General features: G+C 49.8%; 7 protein-coding genes across 7 annotated transcripts; 1 reads left to right on the top strand and 6 right to left on the bottom strand.

Moving 5' to 3' along the window:
* Window positions 1-533: 533 nt before the first annotated feature.
* Window positions 534-1,462, bottom strand: N7511_003057 (uncharacterized protein; the record flags this gene model as incomplete). The annotated part of the gene is made up of 2 exons (XM_057125482.1): window positions 534-668; window positions 725-1,462. 2 exons carry the CDS (start codon window positions 1,460-1,462, stop codon window positions 534-536), a joined length of 873 nt encoding a protein of 290 aa, XP_056987641.1.
* A 1,361-nt stretch (window positions 1,463-2,823) lies between these two features.
* On the bottom strand, window positions 2,824-3,033 carry N7511_003056 (uncharacterized protein; the record flags this gene model as incomplete). The annotated part of the gene is made up of 1 exon (XM_057125481.1): window positions 2,824-3,033. The coding sequence occupies one exon, from the start codon at window positions 3,031-3,033 to the stop codon at window positions 2,824-2,826; it is 210 nt and encodes a 69-aa protein (XP_056987640.1).
* A 605-nt stretch (window positions 3,034-3,638) lies between these two features.
* Window positions 3,639-5,653, bottom strand: N7511_003055 (beta-tubulin; the record flags this gene model as incomplete). The annotated part of the gene is made up of 8 exons (XM_057125480.1): window positions 3,639-3,871; window positions 3,928-4,622; window positions 4,671-5,126; window positions 5,192-5,246; window positions 5,301-5,342; window positions 5,414-5,439; window positions 5,515-5,538; window positions 5,642-5,653. 8 exons carry the CDS (start codon window positions 5,651-5,653, stop codon window positions 3,838-3,840), a joined length of 1,344 nt encoding a protein of 447 aa, XP_056987639.1. The 3' UTR covers window positions 3,639-3,837.
* Window positions 5,654-6,078: 425 nt separating this feature from the next.
* Window positions 6,079-7,559, bottom strand: N7511_003054 (U2 snRNP complex subunit CUS2; the record flags this gene model as incomplete). The annotated part of the gene is made up of 6 exons (XM_057125479.1): window positions 6,079-6,258; window positions 6,309-6,464; window positions 6,518-6,614; window positions 6,667-7,088; window positions 7,153-7,266; window positions 7,368-7,559. 6 exons carry the CDS (start codon window positions 7,557-7,559, stop codon window positions 6,079-6,081), a joined length of 1,161 nt encoding a protein of 386 aa, XP_056987638.1.
* Window positions 7,560-8,350: 791 nt separating this feature from the next.
* N7511_003053 (ammonium permease MEP2) lies at window positions 8,351-10,009 on the bottom strand (the record flags this gene model as incomplete). Its single annotated transcript, XM_057125478.1, has 5 exons — window positions 8,351-8,696; window positions 8,752-9,426; window positions 9,489-9,743; window positions 9,801-9,865; window positions 9,926-10,009. The coding sequence occupies 5 exons, from the start codon at window positions 10,007-10,009 to the stop codon at window positions 8,351-8,353; spliced, it is 1,425 nt and encodes a 474-aa protein (XP_056987637.1).
* A 3,203-nt stretch (window positions 10,010-13,212) lies between these two features.
* sskB (uncharacterized protein) lies at window positions 13,213-17,297 on the top strand (the record flags this gene model as incomplete). The annotated part of the gene is made up of 2 exons (XM_057125477.1): window positions 13,213-14,966; window positions 15,020-17,297. The coding sequence occupies 2 exons, from the start codon at window positions 13,213-13,215 to the stop codon at window positions 17,295-17,297; spliced, it is 4,032 nt and encodes a 1,343-aa protein (XP_056987636.1).
* Window positions 17,298-18,753: 1,456 nt separating this feature from the next.
* Window positions 18,754-19,882, bottom strand: N7511_003051 (GID4/VID24 family protein; the record flags this gene model as incomplete). The annotated part of the gene is made up of 4 exons (XM_057125476.1): window positions 18,754-18,820; window positions 18,878-19,235; window positions 19,305-19,455; window positions 19,520-19,882. The coding sequence occupies 4 exons, from the start codon at window positions 19,880-19,882 to the stop codon at window positions 18,754-18,756; spliced, it is 939 nt and encodes a 312-aa protein (XP_056987635.1).
* Between the last annotated feature and the right edge of the window lie 241 nt (window positions 19,883-20,123).

Below are 20,123 nucleotides of genomic sequence, written 5' to 3'. Positions count from 1 at the left end.
AGGCAAAGTTGAAGTTGGAATAGTCTCTGAGCTGGGCAGTTTTAGGAAGGGATCGGCGCTCATAGATGGCTCCGACACAAAACAAAGAATGGAGGGATGAAGAGAGATATTTCTATATATGCGACTGCTGTCAGATCTATGAGCCCTGATTTTTACGATATATCCAGGCTCCAGAAATGAACTGACAAGCACGACTACCCTGATAGGCCGCGGACTGGGGACCCCGGATCCAGTTCGCGCCACGCATCTACACTACACTCCATGGCGCAGCTGATCGACCAACCAGAACGCACATATTGCAGATCAAAAGCGCCCTCGGTTGACACATTGGAAGCAGATCAGACCGTTCATTTGACTATTTGACTACTAACCGAAGCCACAGAAAAATCACAGGAGATGAATGTATTTTAACAATTATAAAGCCCTGTGCAGCTTGAAACGTTCCCATGCCCTTTATACTTGCCGTACTATATACTCTTCGACCTAACAGCGGCATCGTCAACCACTCGCTGTTCATTATCCTTGACCCGCACTTAGCGACCGATATACCGCAGCTCCAATACCCGCAACGCAGGGAAGGCCACTAGAGTAAAGCCCGCAGCCAGCCAAAGACCCAAATCAGCCCCATCGGCGAGGCGCGCGATCGGGCCTGTATAATATGCTTGAGACTAGGGCCGCAGGTTAGCGCAGTACAATGAAATAAGGCGTCCGAGTTCAAACATACCATACCAACAATCGCACCAGCCCACCCAACAAAGAAAGAAAAACTTGCCGCAAGACCCATCGGCAACTGAGAGCGCGTGTTCCACGCAGACCAATCATATCCATTTCGCCGACGGAAAATAGCATCCTCCAGAACGACAACCATCACGTAGATGACAGTCCAGTATCCAATAAGAGGCAAGAAAGATTTGAAAACACTGTAAAGAGAGTTACGGCCCCCCATTGCACACGCAGCATAGACAATAGTCGCAAGAGTCGTAGAAAGAGGTCTTGGGACCCTGCCGAGAAATCCACCCAGCATTTGCAAGTTGATGCCCATCGAGTACGCCCCAGGGGTATTGTTTGCAACCAAGGCAAGGACATTGATCACAGCGCAGACCTTGCCAAACCCGCCCAGGCTGTCATAGGCTGTCATCAGCAGGCCTCCGGGGCCTGTGCCGTATTTGCTGGAATAGTATGTGGAGCTGGCAACCGCGGTGCCCAGTCCGATGCCGACGAGGAGAGTGATGGACATGGCCTGCGCGGCGCCGAGAACCGTCATGAGGAATGTTCGCCAGCGCTTCATCTGGGGTGGGTAGTAGACATAGTAGTCTGCAGCGAGGGGAGCCCACGCAAGACCGAGAGACAGGACTATAGAGAAGAAGGTGATGCGCTTGGCGTTGAGAGACTCCGGTGAGGCTGTTTGGATATTAAAGTCAAAGTGAGGTCCTGCTGAGCCCAGGATAACGCAAATCACCATGAGCTGGGGTAACCAAGCAACTCTGTCTTCTGGTTAGCGGTGCTCGGGCTAGTCTGGGATGTTGATCTTACCGTTCATATATTTGGAAGATGCGCATGCCGAATAATGCCATGGCCAGGCTGACGCCTGCGACGATAATGATGCCCACTATTACTGATAATTGGCCCCCGGAGACCATTGATAGGATCTGGCCGCCGACAACGCTGTTCACCATGCTGTACCCGACGTTGGTGAAGATATTGAGAACGCAGCACACTTTGCTGGGATAATAACCCATGAAATAACGGGCCACGATCTGCGAAGTCATTAACATTCGGTTATCCACAGACACACACTGTGACATATTCACATACTAGAGTTCGATTCCCACTTCTAGGACCCCATGTGCTCATATAACCAATGATGCTGGCACCGGCTATACATCCAAAAATGGCACACAAGGCTGCGTCTTTAAAGCTGAGCCCTAAGACAAGTGTCCCCATAGACCCGGCAACAATATTATTCGTGGCAAGTGTCATACTGAACCACATGAGCATCATATGCAGCGATGTCGACGGTGTAATTTCTTCTCGATCTTCGAGAGGAACCCGTTCAATGCCCCGGCTCTCCACACTCTTTAAACGAGCAATCAATCGCTGGATTCTTGATCGAGGCGGCTCAAGTTCGGGCTTTTCGACAGTTGTAGCATTGGAGGAACTGTTGGAGGCACTTTTATTGAGTTCAAATTGAGACACACTCTCAACAGAAGGAGAGCTGTCACCCTTTCTTTCAACATCTTCGAGCTTCATTCTTCCGCGGAGAGAGCTGGGATCAAGGTAGGTCGAGAATAGCCCGTTCAGGGAACTCCTACTCCGTTTCAAAACAGAGTTGGCAGTATATACTGGATGTCGTAAATCTACAGCTATACAAGATCAGAGAGAGAGAAGAGAGGAAAAAGAATCACCGTAACCCGAGGACAAGGAGAGCTCTGGTATGATAGATATAAGGGAAAAAAGTCAAGGCCAGTGCGTCGCCAGGCTGTTGAACCTGACATCACCCTGTCCTGCCGGGTGTACGACTCCAGGAGACCCGGTAATGGGCATTCCGCAGCAATCAAGGCACCGAGCTGCTTCTGAGCCAATGGGAAATCCAACAATACCATGAAGCACCGAGCTTGGATACCTCCCGCAGCTTGGCCATGGTCAACTCGCCCCTGTATCAAACCCATTCTCGTCGATTCACGTAACATCATCTCCAAACATCTTGAATGGAGCATCTCATGAGCATCACACACAGGCTGGTAGTCGTCTCTCCGTGCCTGTGATCCGCGCCATACTTCCCTATGGGGTAAGTCGCATACTGGAAAGCTCCGACAATGCATCCTAGGGAATGCTGCACAGGGCGGCTTTCTCATGATCTAATACGATGCTCAGATTTGTACCCTGCGCGCGGGGGCTGATCTGCTCAAGCTCTGCTTTGCTTTCGTGAAAAATGCCTTCCTCTTGTCCTGTGATCCAAAGTACTATATCCACACTCTCTTCTGTGGTGATTCGCTGCAGATGGCTTGGGGGCTCTTGAGGGAAGGGGGTCATGTTGAGTAGTCTTTTGATTGGCTTACTTAGCTATGGTGGCTTGGAGAACTCGGTTGTCATCGGTGTAGTCTTGAAGCTTTTCAACTGTAGGAGCTGGGGATTTCTCTGATATATGGTTGGAGTGTATCAACCTTGGCTATTTTCATGGCATATGTCCATAGCGTTGAATATCTCGGACACTGAAATCTCCCGATGCTTCTGACGTAGCTCATTTCACTCATTTCGTTCAGATGTGTTCTTGCAGCCTCAACAGCCAAGCTTTTCCTGACCCACAAGCCGAGACACGCTTTCCAACTTTTGCCGCAAAACATACTGAGGCAGACTCGCGAATGACCTTGGGACAGGCTAACATGGAACACAGTTCAAGGTGCTGAGTACAGACAGCAATCTATGATACCTGAATATTCCCGACACCAGCGAATACACAGCAGCAACGTCGGTCTAAAAATATATGCTCGTGCTTCCATGCTTTCGTATCCAGGAGTATAAAAAAAAAAACCTTGGAAGGATTCAACGACAACCAAAGAACCAGCGAGGACGGCAGCAACGGGGCACATACGACGGGCAACGAGTCAACTACAAGTAAAGAATTGGAAAATCAGATTGTCAATTGCTTTTCCACTATGTGCTATTCTGGAGGGATCGAACAAAAGACCCAAGCCGAGTAGGAAGATAGACAGAAAAAAAGTAAATTAGGAGCGCTCAAACAAATTGGGTTCGGGGCGCAAGCCCACAAAGCCGGTCCGAATGGTAGAGAATGTAGGCTTGACAAGGGTATTATGAACAAATCTCAGGGAGACTTATTTAGACCTCCTCGTCGACAATGTCCTCAGCGAGGCTGGAAGAAAGGTTAGTTGGAATTCATTTCAAAATGGGAGATGGATGGATGCTTACTACTCCTCCTCGCCCTCGGAGATGGAGGCCTCCTGGTACTGCTGGTACTCGGAAACAAGATCGTTCATGTTGCTCTCGGCCTCAGTGAACTCCATCTCGTCCATACCCTCACCAGTGTACCAATGCAAGAAAGCCTTGCGACGGAACATAGCAGCGAACTGGTCACCGATACGCTTGAAGAGCTCCTGGATGGAGGTGGAGTTTCCGACAAAGGTGGAAGACATCTTGAGGCCACGGGGGGGAACGGAGCACAGAGCGGTCTGGACGTTGTTGGGGATCCACTCAACGAAGTAGCTCTGGTTCTTGTTCTGGATGTTGCGCATCTGGTCCTCAACCTCCTTCATGGAGACCTTACCGCGGAAGAGAGCGGAGCAGGTGAGGTAACGGCCGTTACGGAAGTCGGAAGCAGCCATCATGTTCTTGGGGTCGAACATCTGCTGGGTCAATTCGGGAACGCTGACCTGGCGGTACTGGTGGCCGCTGCGGCTGGTCAGGGGAGCGAAGCCGACCATGAAGAAGTGCAGACGGGGGAAGGGCACCATGTTGACGGCGAGCTTGCGGAGATCGGAGTTGAGCTGACCGGGGAAACGGAGGGAGGTAGTCACACCGGACATGACGGCGGAGACGAGGTGGTTCAGGTCACCGTACGAGGGCTGGGACAGCTTGAGGGTACGCATGCAGATGTCGTACAGGGCCTAGATTGATCAGCATGATGCCATTGCTTCTTTCCACGCGTTGCATACCTCGTTATCGATACAGAAGGTCTCGTCGGAGTGCTCAACGAGCTGGTGGACGGAGAGGGTAGCGTTGTAAGGCTCAACAACGGTGTCGGACACCTTGGGGGAAGGAACGACGGAGAAGGTGGCCATCATACGGTCGGGGAACTCCTCACGGATCTTGGAGATCAGGAGTGTACCCATACCGGCACCGGTACCACCACCGAGAGAGTGGGTGATCTGGAAACCCTGGAGGCAGTCGCAAGCCTCGGCCTCACGGCGAACGACATCGAGGACCTGGTCAACGAGCTCGGCACCCTCAGTGTAGTGACCCTTAGCCCAGTTGTTACCAGCACCGGACTGACCGAAGACGAAGTTATCGGGGCGGAAGAGCTTGCCGAAAGGACCGGAACGGACAGCGTCCATGGTACCGGGCTCCAAGTCGACGAGGACGGCACGGGGAACGTACTTGTCACCGTGGGCCTGTGTGGTCAAGAGATCCTAGTCAGATAATGCCCTGGCAGACAACCTTGTCATCCTGTACTCACATGGTTGAAGTAGACGTTCATGCGCTCCAGCTGGAGGTCGGAAGTACCGTTGTACCTAACGAGACATCAGCTGCCCAATTCACCGCAACAAACCCAACATGCAACTTACTGTCCATCGCCATCGAGACCGTGCTCGCCGGAGATGGTTTGCCTGAAAGCCAGTTAGTAAATTGTGAATAAATGACGCGGGAAAAAAAGCTTCGATATCAGCCGGGCACGTACCAGAAGGCGGCACCAATTTGGTTACCCTGTTATTCAAGTCCAATTTAGTCCCAGTCCAAAGGTATATCGACACAATTATCCATCGTCTGGGTCGCACTTACACACTGGCCGGTCTGGAGGTGAACCTATGGAGCATTGGGCGTTAGCAAAAGATCTGTTTAGAACGAGTGGGGGTGGTTCAGGGGAAAGAAAACAAAGACATAGACGCGTCTCATGGGGGCCACATACAATCTCACGCATTTTGAAGGTGATTCCGAAGAAAAAAAAGGGGGTTATAGAATCAAGAGGATTGGGAGAAGGAGAAAGAGAGAGGATGGGTTGAGCGGTGTGTGTGGGATCAACAAGTCAACAACTGAATGGGTTCAGGGGGGGGATGCTTAATTGGGACTAGCTCCATCACGGGACTTCGGGGGAGGTGCGAACCACACTTCACTTTTCTTTGGGCGCGTGGAAGATAACAACAACTCTTTGAAGATATACACTACTACGGTGGCACCGGGTTCTTTCAATGCTTTGTTGGCATTTGTGTGCTATTCGCTATTGTTACATCGGGTATTCGCTTAGAAATTTGCAGAAATTCACATCACTTCCCCCCCACACCGCATTTCACCGTATCGGACCATATCTTCATGGCCGGACATCTCACTTTTTTCGTGACTTTGTCCTCATTTAGGTACGTTTCTCTCGATGAAATCACCGTAACGGTCAAGACGTTTCTGCTCCTCCGCCTCAGTGTCAATTCCCTCAAGGGCATCGCGTCGGGTGCCAGATTTGCGGTATCTCTCTTTACCGAGCTGAACGTAGGCCACAACCTGGATACCGTTGAACTTGCGCTTGGAAAAGGCCTAGAGAGTGATCAGTAGCTGTAATGGGTCATTTAGAGGACGTAACATACCTCGGCAGCGCGACGGGCATCAGCGGGGTCCTTGAAGCGGACAGTAACCACTCCATCTGCTTCAAGGTCGTAAAGCACGGTGTTGGTAATTTCTCCGATCTTCTCGCACTCCTCACGGATGTCTTCCTTGATATCTAGAATGGCAGCTGGGTCCTCCTTTAATCAAATCAGCGATTGTATCTCGATAGCACAACAAATGGGGCACTCACCTCCAATTCCTCAAGCGTGAACATGTGCTTCAAAGTAAGCATGTGGTCATACTTCGTGTAAGTAGGGCCTTCCTCTTCAGAGTCCCAGTTGAGTTTCCTTAAAAAACAAGTCAGCACATCATCTCGAACTCGCAACACAGATCACATACTCATTGAGACGTTTGGCGCGCTCCGCGATCTTGCGCTGATCAGTCTTGGAGCGCTGCGGCTGCTTCTGCTTCTGATCCTGGGTCGAATCCGCCTCCTCACTCTTCCAAGCGGTATCAGCAGCCTGAACACGCATCAAGCCATCGGGACCGGTAACACCGAAACGGAAGTCGGTCTCGTCAAGCATCTGGATCGCAATGTGCACCGACTCAGACCGAAAGTAGACGACCAACGCGTCACCCTTGAAATTTCCGTTCTCGTCCGTGTACATCTTGATGCGAGGCTTGCCGGTGTCGATTTCTTCAGTGATGAGGCCGAATTTCTTGAAAACGCTCGCGATTTCGTCGATGGTTGCGTCGAGGGGAATGGAGGTCACATAAACAGCACAATTAACACGGGGCTTCTTCTGCTTGGGCTCGGTGGCCTGGATTGAAAAAAGATCGTTCGTTAGCGTCAATCTCAAAAAAGGTGATAGCTGCAACTCTTACCGCGTCATCGTCCTGCTTGCGCTTCTTACGATCGCGTGGATGAGCAGCTTCGGTATCGTCAACGCCATCGACCTTGTATGCCTCCTGCTGCTGACGCAGGAGCTCCTCGTCGATCTGAACCGACACGTCAAATTAGCTTCACCACGCCATGAGCTACCCAGAGCTCGCCGCCGACCGCCGGTGAGCGCCGGTGAGTACTGTGGGGGATGACATACCGATTCGACCCAGCGCTTAATGCCAGTGTCCCAGAGGAACTCACGGTCATCATCAGTCTCTAGAATGTACTGATTGTCAAGCTTGGAAAAAGAAACACGCGGGTCCCTGTCAAACTCGGAAGGATCGGTAGGGAAGCTGCCGGGAGGCACAGAGCCAGCATGGCTCTCAGCCTCAGGAGTCTTTGAATCCATCCTAATGGTAAGACTCGGGTCAAACCAGACAATTGAGACAGAGCAACTGTGTTGGGATGGTTGGATTCCGCACAGGGTGGAGAATGATCGCGGAAAGATTTGGCGGGGCGGGAATCCGGGAGCTCTTTGCGCGGAGCGGCGACATGTGACAGTCCGGGCGGACCCTCTTTATTAGTCATGCACATTCCCCGGGGCCAACCTTGGAACTAGGTAGCTGCTACCTCGCTCTGTTAACTGGCAGATGCCTAATTAGGGAGGAACTCAGCTATACTCTGGTGCATTGAAACATTTAACGTCAGATGTCACCCGTGTAGCCATCATTCTTAGAGATTATATAGGCCAACATGTTCATTACCCGAGGTCGAATCCATTTGTTACACCCCTAAGAGCCCTGGAGGTTATATTACATATAACGTGAGTGCAAGTTAACGCTAAATTTATCTAGGAACTTTATGAAGCAGTCCTGCTCACTTTACACTGTTACATGCTTCTTAAAATTTACGCAGTGGACCATGTTTTGGATATTGTATTGATATTTGGGTATCAGGAAAATGCTAACAAAATGAAAATGAAATACTCTTTATCCAGAAGAGCATCCCACAAGAAACCTGTGGTTCTATTGAAAACACCACACCAAGAAAAGAACCCAGTAGAAAAAAAGGGGGAATGAGAAAGGAAATGAAAGAGAAAAGAAAGGCGATCACAAATGATAGAAAGAGCAAAAGGCCCGAATATTAAGTATTAAAGGAACGAGCCGACGAAAGAGAACAACCAACATCCGTGAATGTCAATTAAGCCTTAGTGTCAATGGTTGTGTTTTCGTTGGTGGGAGTCATAGTGCGCTTGGAGGCGCTCTCCTCAGCCTCGACGCCGTTGACAATATCACGGCGGATCTCGACATAGTCGTAAGCGAACTCGCCAATCTCGGCATCATCGATACCCATGATCTCATCTTCTTCGGGGGCGCGAAGGCTCAGGCCGGGGATAAGGTTCATCAGGAAGAGGATGATGCAAGTTCCGAAGAAGGAGTAGGCGAAGCCAGAGACGGAGTCAGCAAGCTGGTAGCCAAGCTGGACCCAGTTGTGGTTGATCCAGCCACCGGCAATCTCGGTACCGTCAAGAGCGGCTATGTAGTCACTGGAGAAGATATTAGTTTATAGTGCGTTTTCGAGAGGAAAGATGTACAACTTACGCAGCGAAGAGACCGGTCAGGAGGTTACCGACGAGACCACCGACGGTGTGGACAGCAAAGATATCAAGGGCATCGTCGATGCCAATGAGGAACTTAATCTTGGTTGCGTAGTTGCAAGCAATGGCACCGACAACACCGAAGATGAAAGCAGCCCATGGAGTGACGAATCCAGAACCTGGGGTGATGGCAACGAGACCAGCAATGACGCCGGAGCAGAAACCGACGGTCGACCACTTACGCTCCAGACGGTAGTCGAGCAGACACCAGGTCACACCTCCAACGGATGCAGCAAGGTTGGTGACAACAGCAGCCATGACCGCACGGAGGTTGGCCGAGAGAGCAGAGCCAGCATTGAAACCAAACCATCCAACCCAGAGGAAGACTGTGCCGATGACGACGTGGGTAACGTTATGAGGGCGGTAGTTGAGTTCGTGAGTTCCATGGCCGCGACGCTTGCCGAGCATCAGGGAGTAGGCGAGAGCAGCGGATCCGGAGGCAATGTGGACGGGAGTACCACCGGCATAGTCGAGACCTCCGAGCTTGTAGACCCAGCCGGATGAGTTCCATGTCCAGCAGGCAATGGGGTCGTAGATGATGGTGCTCCAGATGAACATGAAGATAATACACGGGAGCATGCGGCCACGCTCGGCGACGGCACCGACTGCGAGAGCAACACTAATTGCAACATATTGTCAGTCTTCGACTGCTTTCAGGGCCTGATGCTGTGTAGTACTCACGTAATAGAAGCGAACATGCCCTGGAAGATGGCAAACAGAAGGTCGGGAACCTTGCTGCTTCCAACGGATGGAGCAGCAAGGACATTGCGGAAGCCAATGTTCTCAAGATCACCGATGTAGCTACCAGCGGAGTGGGAGAAGGCCAATGAATAACCCCAGAAGAACCATTGGAATGAAACCACTCCGACCGACATGATAGAAAGCCATATCAGGGAGAGGGCAGACTTTCGTCGAGCGAGACCGGAGTAGAAAAATCTATACGGAGACAATTAGTATCCAATGTCCTGAAATAGGAAGATAGTGGATTCATACCCAACACCAGGAATCATAAGCAGCACAAGGGCTGATGAAACGATAACCCAAGCGATATCGCCGGACTATGATACCATTGTTAGCTGACAGTTCCAACGACGGTGTGATATGCCGAAAAAGCATACATCATAGAAAATGTTCAGGTCCTCAGTGAGCGAGTCACCACCTGTGGCAATGGTGCCGTTATACTCGACTGGATAAGCCGACATGGTGAGGGCTGTATATCACAGAAGAGATAAGGGGGTCAGGTTTCAACAGTTAAAATCCCGAGAGGAAGAGTGAGATAAAAATAATCCTTTTCAAAGCACCTGGCTGATGAAAGGAGAGAAAAGTGATATGTCTAGCCTGCAGGGACAAACAGATAATTAAATAACAGACCACAGACCAGACTGCTCCACACAAGGCTACCAGACCATCGATCCGAGTTCCGATAGTGGGAGCTGGTCATTATGATTTATGATATGATTCATCTGATCAGACCGATAGCAGTAGCCAAGACAGCCCAATTCAGCCATGTCCGGGTCCATGACCGGGGGTATGTACTCCATCGTCTTGAACCGGGGATTTACGGGTTCGTTTCATGTACAGTTACGAGGATATACTGATATTCTTCTATTCCTTTGAGATTGGACCAATGCTCTCCGTTTCAGATTTAGATCTGTAGTCATGTTGACACAGGGCTGCCTGTTTACTCTACTTTCTCTTCTTCTCTTGACACTTATCCCCCTGGAACCTGCATCTCGGAGGAATTGTAAGCATAGACCTCTGATAAGCAGGGGAAAGTGATAAAGTGAGAGAGCCCAGATTGGGTCATTTCAGGGAGTTTGCAGGGCAGGCAGAGCTCCACGACTGGCTGTAGATATGACTGAACTGGCCAATCAGAGCAATTTGCTTATCTCGACTTAGGGCTTCCAAGGTTGTTTACTCGTACATCGCTTAATCCGCAATACAATTCGCCCTACTTGCTTTATGTCAAGCCATGGATGCCCCAGAGTTTGAATTACATGACTATATGGTTCTTGTCCCACGACTTGATCTTGGCGTGGAACATGAAGTAGGTCTTTGGGGCTCTTATCACAGCCATGGCGCCAGCCAATCACCATGCAATATACCTTATCTGAGCCGTAGACGGGCCATGCGAGGGATATATTATTCTTATTGTCGAGCTTTCCGCCAGTTCATGCTTTCTGTTTCGGAGAGCGCCTACTGCCAGGAGCCTGGATATGAGACTTCTCGAAATAAATTGGCTTAATCTCCGCGGCATATGCATGAAAGAGTACCGCGTGGACCGCACATAGTACAGATTGCGCTGTGTACAGCGCTATACAGTACTTCATATAATCGTATAAGTTTGTCGTCAAAAGATCTAGATTATCTCTGTTCCTGGCATACATGTTTGCCCGAACAATGCTCTCCCGGTTCCACACGGAGAACGCATGGGGCGAAAGACTAAACCTTCGCCACGCGGGTTGGGGGGACTTGAGTCAAGATAAGCATGTCGTCTCCCATTGGCGGGGTCCGCTTCGGCATCCCGGGTCTTGGCACCGGGGAAACTTAAGGACATTGTTCAACATGCTCTGGGGCTGACATGCATCTCATTGCACTATTGATACTCCTGGCTTCCCATACAATAGTATATCGGAACATTGCCACAGGATTTGCAAGTCATGATGCGTGCTTTGCATGGATATAGTTTCCCACCAACTTACTGTATACGCACGGGCAGTGCATACGCAGTCTGCAACGTCAACGTCCATTCAGACACAACATAAGTCAACATCGTCATAGATTCAAGCCGTCAATGCAGATCTTCTCAATAGCCCCAGTTAATTGTCAGTGAATCGATCCTTGAGTTCGCATCGGATCCACTGATCGACGGCTTTCAAGATCATCAATGATCGGGCGTGGATGCAGTGCCCTTCTAGTCAGGGGTAAGTCTCCTCTACTTATAAATAGTAAGAAGCTGCGGTGTTATGTGGTACTATGTGGTGTGTGCATGGTGATGTGTACTTGTACCTCAAACTTCGTTAGTTTACAGTATACTTGGTAGTGAGGCTGCGTGCTGTACAAAATGTACTTTCCAGATCGACTAACTAACCTACTGTACAGTAGTAACCTCACAAGTACTTTAAGTACATGGTGAATTAATACTATTGTTCAACTTGCTGTTGGGGGGGGGGGGGGGGGGGGTTCATTAACGAATCTCGTGCGCAGATAGTGTAATTCTTCGACAAAAGAAAGGCACATGCCCATCTCCTACTGGTTTCTTTTCAACCTAAGAATAAAAAATCAATAGTGCTTTCACATGTTGAAAGGCTCTTGGACACATGAATGTCGACTCGCTAGATCACTAGTCTACTTCGAATCAAACCTTGTGCTCGTTAAACCTGGCTACTTGCAGCATTTTCGATCAGCATTCAAGGATTGCCCGGGTACAAGTAAGCCACAGTTGGGATATACACTTCACCACCTGCCGGTACATGTAATGTCTCTCGTATTCCCTTGCTTCGTCAAAAAGTGCATCCACTCGCTGGAAATGCTAACCCATATCATGTCAAGAAAGTGATCACATCATCACGCGCATGTTAAACAAGAAGGATTATACATTAGATCAATCCACGGCGCTGTTTGGAGATATTTTCCCAACCTTTCCCTAGAGAGATTCCAAAGGTTGCTTATTTGATGACTGGGCTGACTGATCGTGGCCAACCAATCAGCAGCTATACAGCTACCATACAGATCCCTGGTAGTTAACCGAAGATTTCTGCCAGTCTCAAAGCAAATGCTACTTGGTGGCCCAAGATGGCGCCATAGATACAGTAGGCCCAGTAAGGGGCACCAGCCACAGAATTATTACCACAGCTGTTTGTTGCGGCATGTTAATATATGCCCTCTTCCATCTAAACAAGAGGCACAGAAAAGATGCGCCTAGAGCAGCCAACCCCAGAGCACATGTTTAAACAATAAAACGATTGCCTATCGGATCCCTGGCTCCATATTACATCAACAACAGGCGCGTGGTCAGCTGTTCTGAGCACATCCAATCATTTGTAAGGAATGGCTTGTAGCATGATACAGTAGAGTATGCCCTCCAAGCCCGAGGGCAAAAACAAGGAATCCCCATGTTTCAAAAGTACGAATATCACATAATGAGACAGGTTCATTTCAAGATTGGCCGCGTGGACTACTGGACCGTCGGCTTGGACTTAATATATATGCTGGACAGACATTGAACCACGTAGAAGCTAAGTATAAAACAGGAAAAGATACTCGGCAGATCGGAAGGCCAGTGGGCGATGGGGGGGGAAGATCCCTGACATCCGGCCGTTTTTCCGCCACAACTGCACCGCCACACGCGCCCCTATCACTTTCCACCTGAGCTCCAACGACGTGATCACCACACAAATCCACCATGGAGCACCCGGACATTCCCAGTCCCGATTCAGATGGCTCAGGGTCCTCTGATGAGTACCCTCCCCAATACCCCAGGGTCAACTCATCTTTCGGAGAGATTCCTGAAGGCGCAATCCAGACACCTGCCACGACCATCTCGTCTTCCCCTCCAAGTCATTCTCCCCTCAACTTATGGGCTACTACCCCGGTAACACGACCACGGGGTGCTAGTGTTGGCGCGTCATCTATACTCGACAAATCCGATGGCCTCGCTATGGCAAGCGACCCTCGAATCCAGCGCCCGTCAGTCCCTGTACGGACTCCCTCCCACACCTACGCACCGCAACGCCGGCCACCTCAGTACATAAGTCTCCAAGAAGACCGTCAACGATCCTCATCAGCCAAACGCGGAACCCGGCGTGATCCGAATGCGCAGTATCGCGCCCAAGAGAAGGCCTACGTCCAGCGGATCCGAGCGAACCCGCAAGCTTGGTACCACCACTTCAAAGACGCGCAGACAAACAGTATGATAGATGGAGATGCCGATCTAGAAGATCCATCTCCCTCGTCCGAGGTGGCCTTTGAAGATGATTCCTACGACCCCGATACTCAGCTCTTCCTTCCGGACGACAACCTACCCACGACGGAGGAACTCAAGCATCCTAAGAACCAGGAGCGACTTGAGTGGCATTCTATGTTGGCATCAGTGTTGAAAGGTGACGTGGTTAAACAAGAAAAGCAGCGTTTGATTGGCTCTGCGGAGTCTAAACGGTCGGCGGCCCAAAGCTACGCTCTTTGGATCGGAGTCCGGGCAAGGACATGCGGCCGAAGTCTTCCTCTTCAGCGGAAGTTGATTGAGGATGCTAGATCACACCTTGGTCCCATCATCGAAGATATCATCAGTTTCCAGATTAAAGGCGAGACTGAGATTGGCAAACCACCGAGGCAACAGGTTCTTGACGTGGTGGAAAAGGTCGAGAAATGCGAGGTTTTATATTCGTCTCACAAAGAGATGGAGATTGCGAACCCTCGCGTTGCTTCAGACGAGTTTGTTTCCAGTCGCGCCGCTATCTTTTCATGGCACAACATCACAGCCCTGATCAACACTGAGCTGGCTGTGTTGCAGAGCTGGGTCGGAAACGAGGCCCTCGATTTCAGCCAGCCTAGGGTCAAGTCCGCAAAGAACGATCTTTCGGATGGTTCTTCCTTCCTGGATCGCATCATGAAAGAAGATGGCTTGAAGACTCTCCAGGACGAGGACGGCATGCTTCTTAGAATTCTTGCCGTTATTCAGAAAGCAAAGAGTACACTAATTGATAATTCAGAGGCATTTGCGGCACGTCATTTGCCGCCTTACATCGAGGAACTGTTAACTCTGATTAACTTCCCATCTCGGCTGATCCAAGAGATCATTCGAGTTCGCCTGTCCTATGCCAAGAATATGAAGGATCCGGCTCAACAGGCTCCGATCCTAATTGACCAGATGATTTCCCAATTCCAAATCCTCATGAAGGTTGCAGTTGAGATTAAGTTCCGTTACCTTGACGTCTCAAGGCCCGAACCTGGTTGGGATTTACCACCATGTGTCGACGAGAACTTCGATAATTCGGTATTGGATGCCATGAAATACTATTTCCGGTTGCTCAACTGGAAGTTGAATGCCAACAAGAATACCTTCAAAGAAGCCGAGATTCTGGAACAGGAATGGGGTTACTCCTATGATATCGGCCGCCGTCTCGACGGTGGAGATATTGAGGTGGCTGAACAGTTTAGGTATGATTTTCATCGCTTTTCTTAACTCATGACTCGTACTGACAGAACCAAAGTGCTTTGACTGCTAGATCACTGCAACGTCTGATGATTCACTTCGAACGCGAGCTTGTCCCCAGACCCCAAGAAACCGTGTCAGACATGGATAAGCGATACAAGAGTATTCTTGATTCAACCCGTATTCGCCAACGCAAGCTTTATCGATTCTCCAAGTTCTTGTGCCAGCTTTTCGAAAATGCTTCAGAATACAATATCACCACCGACATAGCATATGATTTCTTCGAGGCGCTCCTCATCTCCGACCATTTCCTCGTTACTTCTGCCAATGCTGGTGGTCAGAAGGGTGTTTATTTAGTCGCCCATCCGGCTTTGTGGAACCGCCCTGCTGACATCCAGGCCATTTTGTCTACTTCATTCAAGGAAGACGACACGGCCGAGGATGTCCACACTCCATATGTCCTGGTCATTCGCCCTGAGAGACCTCTTGCGTGGGCAGGTAAGCAACTGCAATTGAACTTTTTGGAACATCCAACCGATGTGCGACTGGGCAAGCTGCGCCTGGTCGTCGAAGGCATGCAAGAACGCCTGCAAAATGCCCGAGTGGAGTTGTCGCGACTCACTGGAATCCAGCTTGATATGGTTATTGAACAACGTGCCAATCTGGGTCGTGTCAACGTGGAGCTGAACAAGATCAAGAAGATCTCTTTCAAGCTGTCCATGACTATCATGGATAGTGTGGCTGTCATCAAAGATCAGCTGCGGGAGATCCAGTGGGAGAACAATGATTTGATCCAGGCTTGTTACGCATTTGCAACCGAGTTCGGAAAACGTTCTTCCAACTATGTCGACGCCAACAGACGCGCGATGAACAGCGCTCGGTTAGTGGAGCTGTCTCTTGATTGGGTCTCCTTCGTCTGTGATGAGTGCGATGCCGCAGACCGAAAGACATTCAAGTGGTCTGTCGCCGCTCTTGAATTTGCAATGGCGATCACATCTAGTCGACATCTCCTTTCAATGGACGAGGACCAGTTCAACAGCCTCAGATTGAAGGTTGCGGGCTGTATGTCACTGCTTATTTCTCACTTCGATATTATGGGTGCTCGCTCTTCGCTCGCGGCAAAGAATGAGAAACGCATGGAAGAGCGTAATGGCGCCCGACAGATTGGCGCCGGCCGAATTACCAGTGACGACGAAGCGTCAAAGCTAGTACGCGAAACATGGCATGCACGTGTTACGGAGATTGAAGACCGAAGAATCGAGGAAGATGCTAAGCGCCAAGCTCTAGGGCGAGTGCTGGAGGGATCGAATGAAGCCGATCGGTCTCTCACGGTTCTTTCCTCGTCTGCCACGAATGTCACTTTGCGCTGGCAGCAGGGCCAATTCATCGGAGGTGGTACCTTTGGTTCCGTCTACGTGGCTATCAACTTGGATAGCAATTATTTGATGGCTGTCAAGGAGATTCGTCTGCAAGACCCGCAGCTTATTCCCAAGATTGCCCAGCAGATTCGAGACGAAATGGGTGTGCTCGAGGTCCTCGATCATCCTAACATTGTGTCTTATCATGGTATTGAAGTACATCGTGACAAGGTCTACATCTTCATGGAGTACTGTTCCGGCGGTTCACTTGCTAGCTTGTTGGAACATGGCCGCATCGAAGATGAAACGGTCATTATGGTGTATGCCCTCCAGCTTTTGGAAGGTCTTGCCTATCTTCATGAAGCCCATATTGTGCACCGAGACATCAAGCCCGAAAATATTCTGCTTGATCACAACGGTGTTATCAAATACGTTGACTTTGGCGCCGCCAAGATCATTGCTCGCTCTGGTCGAACAGTAATGCCCAATGATGGTTCAACAGGCGGTGGCCACAAAGAGCCCATTTTGAACAAAGAACCAACACGCAAGAACCAAAAGACCACTACAGGAACTCCCATGTACATGTCCCCGGAAGTCATCCGCGGTGACGTTTCAGACCTGGCCAGCCGCCAGGGAGCCGTGGACATCTGGTCTCTGGGCTGTGTGATTCTGGAAATGGCTACAGGCCGTCGTCCATGGTCCACCCTAGACAACGAGTGGGCGATCATGTACAACATCGCGCAAGGCAAGCAGCCTGTGCTTCCATCCAACGATCAACTCAGCGACATGGGCATCGACTTCGTTCGTCGCTGCTTCGAATGCGACCCCAGTCGCCGTCCGACAGCCGCCGAACTCTTGCAACACGAATGGATCGTCTCCATCCGACAGCAGGTTGTCATGGAGCCAGCCACCCCGGGCAGCGAATACAGCAGTAGTGGCAGCTCAACCAGTGGCCGTCAGAACTCCACATACCTGTGATTCTATCCATTTTTCTCAACAACTTTCCTTCTCAACGCCGTTGCTATCTACATGAACGAGCAACAACTTCTGAACTTTGACTATCATGGAACTAAAAAGCGTTTCAATTTCCCTCATGAACTCAACCCAAAACCACACTCGCTCGATCTCGCCATTCGACGATGGCATCGCATGTGATACCCCTGCTCGCTTTTTTTTTCTGCTCTTTGTCATGTCATATCATGATTCCCATCTCATAAGAGAACGCCATCTCATTTCATAATCACGGCACGGTCTTTTATTACTTACGCCACGGACCGCAGATATACGCATTTCGGTTTTTCCCTACATCTTGATTCCTGTCTTTGTCTTCGATTTTTCTGTGTTCTTCGCGTGCGATCTCTACTTCTGGGCGTCGTTGGTATTTTGTGGCATTTCTCCCATGTCACTTGGTTGTATGACACTCGGATGTATACGAATTAGGGGTTGTTGTTATTGTCTTCTCTGTATGTGCATCTTTCTTTTTTGGCATATCTAGCATATACTGTGGTTTCATCTATCAATATATTTTACTTAGGCTGAACATTTCGGAGCACTCATATCCAGCCCAGCCCTTCGACTAAATTTGTAACCCAGCACTTTGTAGCTAGGTCTAGTTATTCATGGCACCTAATTGTCCATTTGCGATACCCACCTGGAGCCATCCTGAAAATTTTCTTCACAGCGAGCAGTTTTATGATTCATACCATATGTACCTCGTGTCTTTTGATACTTCCACGCACATGCTTTGTATAAACCACGGGCGAGGATGGCTGGGGATCATGTGTGAGACTAAGGGTTGGGAAACGATGAAAGTATGCTCTGAGAGCAATATGCATGTGTACTATGCAATTGTGAATATCGCTGTCAAAGAGTGAAAGTTTTTCCAACCCGGACCGATGTCAATTGACCGGATGCCCAAAGAGTAGATACTAACAGACTAAGTTAAGAAGGGATAGAGGATGAAAATAAACGAACAAGAAGATAAGAGATTAGAACTCCAAGTTGAGGGCGTGAAGGAACCAGGACCAGGTTGTCAGAGGCCGCCAGAGGCGGGAAAGAAAACGCCGTTTCATAAATCACGATATCATGAGACATAAGGGACAATTTGAGAATGGGAGTGTATCCAGGTCGCTTTTATAGCGTCGGAAAGGAAAGTCTTGAGTCTTTGTCTGGTGTGTGAGAACAAAGAAATCTTCGACGTGAGTAGGAGATGAGAGGTGAGACAGTGGGCATTCAAGGGAAAGCAACCAGGATAGACGGCGAGAGAGGAGTTTCAAACGTCCAAAATTCACGAGTGATGTGGGACCAAGAAGCGCTGCTTAGACATGGTGTATCACGAATAAAAGAACAAGATGTGGGGGTTGAGCATAAATATCAAGCATTGGCTCAAGGAGGTGAGGGTGGTTATATGCGCCAGCGATCGAGTTCACCGTATTCAACGGAATTCGAGTGCTGGCGCACATCCACGATCTTCGACATGCTTGAGTTCGAGTTGTTGGAACCTGGGACGAAAGCAACATTAGTTCACCGGTCTGTTGTTGTTTGGTCTGTTTGCTTACCGTTCGCTCTTTGCATGGAAGTATACACCACTCACGGTTCCTTCAATCTGATTAAAACAGATATAATAGAAACCCTCGAAGCTGGCACCTGAAATTGTTCTCACGCGATGGTCGGGAACGAGGAATGATTCCTTCCATCGCATGAAGATGTGTTCTCGCTGGGCAAAGTTACGGTATGTGAAGTCTGCTTTTTTGGCCTGTTTTGCTAGTGGCCGCCACGCAGGAAAACGGGACCAGTGGTGGAGGTCTGTCTTTTCCGAAGCGCCCCAGTCCTCATTGCGAGTCTGAAAGGTGTGTTTGGTACCAATTATTTCCCCTTCAAAAAATGTAGTTAAAGTGGGATGATCCTCTGTGAGACCTGTAAAAGAACAAAACAGTCAGTTAAGATAAGTCCCATGCAGGTTTCCTGTGCACGCGAATCACTAACCTTGTATGCGGAGATAACCGCAAAGATATGACTCCGCCATATCCACGTGCTTAATTTCAACATCGACATTGTAAACCTGGCGGTCCGATTGTTGTGTTCCGACAAATTTGCTGCCAGAGCGCAGAAAGGATGATGTGTGGTTTGGTAGAAGCTGTGGCAATAGTTAGTATACATTCGGGTGGCGACCCCAATGGTCAGCCAGGTGAACAACATACCCGAACGTTTGAGAATTCCCAGTCGAGCAGTGAGGAATTTGTTGGCAATGTCGGTGTCTGGCTACGGATGCAGGATGATTCTGCAGGCGAACTAGCCCTCACAGGTGCAGTGTATTCGTCCGCGCCCGTCAGCTTCTTCTCCGCCTTGAGCGGCTCGGTTGCCAAGAGAGTGCTACCATCGTCGGAGCGACTTGTGACGGATGGTGCGAGGGCACTTTCTGGTGACAGAGCATCAAAGGGTTCGATGACAGAATCAGTAGGCTCGGGCGAGTCACGCCAGGCTGAAATTCGATCTGGCTCTGGTGGACAAGTACGGGTGGAGATCACCTCGGCGATCGATGCGTTGTTACTCGGAGTCGGCATTGCGGATTAAGGGAGAGGCAACATCGAATCGAGAGAGAAAAAAAGAAAGAAACCCCAGAGATAGAAAAGAAAACAAGATGGAAATCAAAGTTGAAGATTGAGTCTTTTAAAGACGGGGCCCGGGAATGGGGTCAAATGGGGTCATGCGAGCGCACAGCGGGGGAGGCTACTGCGTGGCTTTGCGGCCACTCGAGGTATATTGGGCCCGACCGCCTTGGTCACCGCCTGGGCTGAAGTATAT

Source organism: Penicillium nucicola, assembly GCF_028828085.1.
Source record: "Penicillium nucicola strain IBT 29836 chromosome Unknown utg000002l, whole genome shotgun sequence".
NCBI classification, from domain to species: domain Eukaryota; kingdom Fungi; phylum Ascomycota; class Eurotiomycetes; order Eurotiales; family Aspergillaceae; genus Penicillium; species Penicillium nucicola.
Note: the sequence above shows the minus strand (reverse complement) of the source record. Positions and strands in the feature narration are given on the sequence as shown.